This window comes from Apis dorsata, unplaced genomic scaffold (assembly GCF_000469605.1).
Source record: "Apis dorsata unplaced genomic scaffold, Apis dorsata 1.3 scaffold_196, whole genome shotgun sequence".
Taxonomy (NCBI): domain Eukaryota; kingdom Metazoa; phylum Arthropoda; class Insecta; order Hymenoptera; family Apidae; genus Apis; species Apis dorsata.
Window position 1 is genome coordinate 197,043 of NW_006263480.1, and position 6,880 is coordinate 203,922.

At 29.4% G+C, this 6,880-nt stretch overlaps 1 protein-coding gene across 6 annotated transcripts in view; it reads right to left on the minus strand.

Annotated features, from left to right (window-relative positions):
* The window catches only part of LOC102670708, a 132,134-nt gene that overhangs the window by 116,941 nt on the left and 8,313 nt on the right, over window positions 1-6,880 (minus strand). For all 6 annotated transcript variants that reach the window (XM_006614712.2, XM_006614713.2, XM_031509973.1 and 3 more), the window contains one exon: window positions 5,583-6,002. In XM_006614712.2, the coding sequence (XP_006614775.1) occupies window positions 5,583-5,834 (252 nt within the window). In that variant the 5' untranslated portion in view covers window positions 5,835-6,002. The remainder of the gene's footprint in view (window positions 1-5,582; window positions 6,003-6,880) is intronic.

Genomic DNA, 6,880 nt, shown 5'->3' on the forward strand with positions numbered 1-6,880 from the left:
ATTAAAAGGATGCAGATATAGCGAGTTGGCTGTAGCAACGGTATAGAGATTAGAGATTAGAGCGCGCACGCGGCCATAAAAAACAATTTGTTTTGTCGATTTGTTTCGTTCTGTAACGCAGTTACGGATCCAATTTATTCAACATCGCTATGGATTATTAAAACGCCTCGGGCGTTCTCGGTGACGAGAAACGTTTCGAAATTTCACGCGAATGGTTACGATCGAATCAATCGAAACCTTTCGTTTTCCATCTTTTTTTTTTAATTTCCTTTTTAATTGACTCGGTTAATTATCATATCGCAATGTCTCCTCGATCGAAACGTTATAACACGACGCCTTTAATGGAATTTTTTAAAGAGAGTAAGAGACGCATACGTGATCTATAATGATCTATAATGCAATCGTCAAATAAATAACGTGCTGGATTAACATAATTGTGTATATTGATAATAGTGGAAAACTCTTTTTCATTTTTTACATTTTTTGAAAAATGTAAAATGCGAAAATAGAAATATATTTTACTCGAAAAATCAGAGTCATTCGCAATTATTTTAATATGAACGATATTCAATAATAATTTATATTAATTTATGTATTTTTTATTAATTATTAAGATAAACACATATGCATGTTAATAATTTATATTTATTTTAAGTCTCTTCTAGATATATTCTGTACAAGTTGTTTTATTTTTACTTTTGCCAAATATCCACAATTTTTTTTTTAATCTTTTGCTTGCGTGATGATTAGTGATATGTATATATATACAAACAATTTTTATATTCGCATTATATGTAAATATAGTAAAAAATAATAATTATTTATTTCGTTGGAATCTTTTTTTTTTTCGATTCGACTAAAAACACGAAAAATAGCATGAATGGTCCGAATTTTTTAATCAAAGGCAAAAAATTATTGAGGGGAGAAAATTTTAGTCTTAAATAAACAAAAAGCTTGATTAACCGGCGATTGAAATATACAGTTCGTGAAAAAATATTGCAACTTGAGATTGTAAAATGTAAAATGCATGGGAATGTAAAATTAGTCAGATATAAAATATATGCAAAAAAAAAAAAAAAAAAGTAATTCAAACTTTTATTTATTATGAAGAGAAAAAAATAAAATGGTAAATTGGACGTACGGTTAATAACTTCATTGTTATATGGAAACAATTAGATGTGAGCGCGAAAACGTTGGTTATGAAATATTTGGTAAAAAATATTTAAAAAAATAATGTTTATTTTTTTTTTCTGAATATTTTTTCCTGGATTTCAACCGGCCAAATGCTTTCGTCTAACTACCATTTTATTTTTTTATTTTTTTTTTACTTTTTTTACTATATTCTCTTTCATAATAAACGAAAGGTTAATTGTATTCACTTCGTATCAAATCGATTTTAACATTTCCATATATTTTATATTTATATATACCATTTTACATTTCGCAAAAATTAATAAGAATTTAATTAAAATTAGAAGAATTTTTAATGACTCTCGTCATTGAAACGTACGTTTGATTAAAATTCTTTTGAAATGATTATAATATTACAATGATGAAAGAAATTCGAAAACAAATTATTATTTCTAGAAAATAAAAAAAAAGTCCTACTTATAACAAAACTCAAAAAAAAAAATCTATATTTAGCGTACGTTATCATAATTGATATCAAGAAAAAGCTTCAAGCTTCAAGTTTCAAGCTTTGTCTCACAAGATGGCAAAGTCATTGAGAATGTTTCGAAGGCAATTAACACGCGGGCAGAATGGAAAATAAACCATTGGTGTATATCGAAAACCGATTACATAAATGTAGCATTAAAATATAAGCTAGTTTATCTACTTAAATGACCAACATTGGTTCCAATTAATCAACGAACTCGTTTAAAATATCTGCATACGTATCTAGAGTGTACTTATGATTATATGACGTAGGTATATTGGTCGTAAGCAAAGAGAATAATTCTTCATGCGAAAACAAATCAAAAAATTTAACGAAATTTTTTTTTTAATATCCAGTTGTATTTTTTAAAAAATCAAACTTTGTGAAATTTCAAGTGCGCGTGTACACGAAAACTAACGAGAGAGCCAATTAAATATGTTTCTTTCCCCTTAGCTTGTTCGAAATATTATAAATATCGCGATCCAAATGACACGAATAACATATATTCGTTCAATTGAAATATAAATCATTGGAAACGTTCTTTTGATCATTTTTACTTTTTAAAACATTTCAAAATAAAAATTCCATTTAAAAATAATTGAGAATTATATCCATTAATTTTTTTTACATCCTAAAATATTAACCCCTTAAACATGTTCCAAATTTCAAATTTGATATCTATAACAATTTCAATCTATAAAATTTCGTAATTCAATTTTCAAGTAAAAAAAAAAAATTATATAAAAATTTCTCTCTCTTAACTTACTTACTATCACTCAAAATCATCCCTTTTTCACCTTACATCACATTTTTCCACACAAAGCCTCCTTCATGCCTTTTCAAACACGAATAAAAGTCCGCGTTTCAAATTCATGCAAATCGGACACGTTACAGACACCTTTTTGACAAATTTTCGCGACTTAAAGGTGGAGTAACGTGATGATGGATTTCGCATTCGATGCAGCCAAGACCAAGAATTTACCGTTCACTGGACATTATTCGTAAATTCGACATGGCGGAGAGGAAAGGAGGGGTGAGTGGTTACTTCAAAAGTAGCTAACGAACCGACTTCCGACTTACGGACACTGTGGCTAGCTTCATCTAATTGTATTAACTTGCTTAATTAGGATCCTGCTCGCTAATCAACTCGAAATCTCTTTCGAAAGGTTGTCCCCTGCACTCTCTTTCTCTCTCCTCTCCCCTCCCCTCCCCTAAGCGTTACACCTTTATTTCGGTGAACCTTTGAAAGGCCAATTTACCGCGGTGTCATTTATCAGCCTCTTGTTCTCCCCTATCCCGTTATTATTAAGCGTGGCCATACCGATACGTTGAAACTTTGTAATTTAAACGAATATCGCCACCCCCTCCCTCCCTATATAACGCCTATTAATTCATTTTATGCGACTCGTGATTCATCGTTATTGTTAGAGTTATAATAGCGTGAATCTGAAATTTTCGGCAGATAGGGGATGAAACTTGAATGATTTCGGGGATGAAATTTGGAAATTTGAAATTTGACTATCTGGAAAGAATTGTATTATCTCTGTGTACGAGAGTATGAGAGAGAATCTTGATTTTGGAAATAGAGAAATATATGTTTGGAGCAATTTTTTTTTTTCAAGTAAAATATCTCAATATACAATTTCACTTGGGAATACTCTTTAAAATAGATGGAATATTAAAATGAATGTGTTTATTTAAAGTTTTAGTTAGAAATGAAAGAAACATTAAGAATTCATTGTTTATTTTAACAGAGTGATACTGATAAGCAAAGATTCTTATATATAATCTTGATATTTGTAATTCATACATTACAGTATTAAAATATATGTGTGTATTTGTAATATATATACTTTTAGTGTTATCAGTTTCATTTATAATTAATGTTTGGACATGTATTTCATGAACCATTGTATTTTAAACAAATTGTATTATCAAAACATAATATATTTATATACTATGTGAAATTGTAATATATGAAAGTATAAATTATATATGGAATTTTTTGATAAAACATTTCTTTGAAATTATGAAAACAAACTTTAAAGTTTTAATATCTTTTCTTTTTTTTTTTTTTTTAATGTCACATTATAACAAAGAAAAGAATTTTAAATTATAAAATTTTCAGCTTTTGCTTTGTAATTCTCATTGTAAAAAATATTCCCAGACGAAATTTTATTCATTAAATTATAACATGAAAATTTTGATGGTTGGTTTCACGCAAAGAGATTTTCTGCCATAAAAGAAATTGCTGCATGTGTAATTACTATTATTCTCTACGTGTACAAACTTCTATTAAAATCAGAATTTTCGAATCAGATGAATTTCCTTGAAATATACAGCGTGTTCCAAAAATATGAGAGTACAGTTTAACTGGAGGTTCGTATTCAAATAAACTTTTTTCTTTGCAAAAATTTTCGTTTCAATTTTATTTTGAATTAATAAATTCGATTTATTCGTACTTATATTAATAACAATTAATTAATTTGTTCGTTATTTATCATGAATAATATAATTTTACTTTATAAATATTCGATATATCAAGTCTGGACTTGTTTGTTCGAGCCAGCGGCACATACCCAACACTATCATCGCGGCTCGACAAATCTACACGCTCCGTGATTGGTCAATCTTTTTTTGTTAATAACTCATTAACAAAACGAAAATTTTTGTAAAGAAAGAAATTAAAATTCTTTCAACAATCTCCTGTTTCCATATATTTCTATAAAAACATTCTGTACAAAGATTTTTATGACTGATCGTATATGAATAGAAAATCATACGTATAAAATTTTCGTTCAATCGATTTCGAAATATATGCTACATAGTGATAAGAGACTGCTTACCAAACAAAATCGAAAACAATTATGATGATATAAAAAAAAAATTCCAACTCTTATAAATGGACAATTATAACTCCATTTTATAACTCATTGTAATAGCAATTCAGGGATAAAAGTCGATCGATTTTTGTACAATCGTCGTACCTCGATTCCTTTCGATCATCTAGTCAACGACATTATAAGCACACTTGTAGACAACCGTTGAAGAGACTCTTTCTATTATTTCAGAAAATATCAACGATTACATTCGATCGTTTTATTTTACAGAAACTCGATGTACCTCGTTCCTATCGAACTCTCGTTGAGTTCAGTTCGACCAATTGCTTACCAATTCCATTCATTTTCCGATCGCAGTTTCATCCCTTCCAATACGTCTACATATAACCTATACATGTGTTCGATAACGCGAAACTTTTCGAAAATTATCCGGCAAGTGGTTTAATAAAATTATTATTATATTTATTGTAGTTACAAATGAAATTATTTGAGAAATGGTTTACGTTTGAAACGACACAAATATTTCATACGAAAAGTAAATAACCAAATGTTTGCAATTCAATGATTTGTTTAATATTTCGCGAAGCAATATTATTCGATATTCGCTAATGCTATTTATTGTTCGATTTCAAATGAAAATAACAAATTTCTTGATATATAATGTTAAATGATAAATATTATTATCACTTAATACAGTATTACACGCTTATTGTAATACTCAAATAATCAATTAGTTTATTATTCTCCAAAAAGAAGTACCTTTATGTTTGACCAAGGAACGAACATAACCTCAAAATATATTATTTGAATATATTACTATCAAAGATAATACTGAATAACACTAATTCCAATTAATTATATTTTATTATTATCAATTATCATTTCAAATAAATTTCGATAAACCGACAAACTACTTCAGCATCGAAAGCAAAAACCGAAAATCGAGATACGAGAATTTATCTTAATTGCCTCGTTTCGCGATTATTACCGACCGAGTTTTTCGCGTAGGTAACAAGTATCGATCCGAAGGAGAATTCCAACGGGCGAATAATAAGAATTTAAGGAAATAATTTAACGGAACTTACCGTTCGCCTAAGGACAGTTCTAATGGTCTCGACTTCTTGCCTCGTTGGCCAACGGGCGTAGACCACTCCGCTTAGCAGGAGGATAAAAACTGTGATCCAGATCGTCCATGCCAGGACGTTCTTCGTTCTCGCAAGAAGCTTCTGGGCGGTCCGCGTCGAGATCACTTCTTGCGGGGGGATCTCGAGCTTCTGCGCTTTCCTCAGAATATCCTGGAGTCGCCTCTTGGCCTGCTCTACATCCGGCACCCCCATTTCCTTTATTTTTATAGCGCCTCCACCCCGTAAGCCGATCCCTGCCTCGGGTTAACACCTCGCAGGATGGTATCCTCGTCGATGGCACGGGCACAGGATGGAGATGTTAAGAGAAGAAGGCTTGTAAACGCGCCTCGTGCAGGGACATCCTCGCAAACTGTCGATTCCCTGCAAAATTTCCCCTCGTTTTCACTTCCTATCCAATTATCCATTCGTTCTTTAACGTTGACCAGCTTCGAATCGAATTTTCTTAACTCGATCGATTCGAAATTGGCTTTTGGAGATCTGTACGTGTGTTTATCGAAAGTGTGTATCGAAGTGGAAAGAAATGAGGAAAATTTTCTTTTGCGACGATATTCGAGGTTATCCGAATTTTAACATCGCAAGCTACTTAATATTATTTATTGAATTTAAAAAAATTTATTTTTAATTTTTTTTGTTTTGAGAGAATCAAAAGAAATTTTAAGAAAATTGCAAGTTTTCAATTTTGGTAGTATTTTGTATTTTTTTAAATAATAGTTATTCAATTGCTATTGACACGAATTATTTTATACACTGTTTTTAGAATAGAATGATATAAGTCATTATTATAAATATATTTATAAATAAAATAATGATTATTGAATCTCTAATTAATCCTTTAAGAATATTTGATCACGCGAAAAAGTAAAAAATCTTGTACAAAAAAATTAAAATTTTTGTGTAAAAACAAAAAATGTATTTCTTTTATTAAAATATCAAATAAAACCAAAGAGAATAAGAATATTATATTATAATGTATAATCAATGAATTTACATTGCACAAAAATTAAAATCGAGTAAAAATATATCTCAATCAATAATATATATCAACAATTACGTTATACCAATCAATTTTTGAACAATAAAATTATCATTCTTTCAACAACAATATTCATTTACAATTAATTCAAATTCACGTTCGAAGATTAATATTTGACGTCTATTTCAATCGCACAAGCGGACAAGCAAAATAAAATTCCATCCGTATTAGAAACGAATGAAAAATGAAAAAAAAAAAAAAAAAA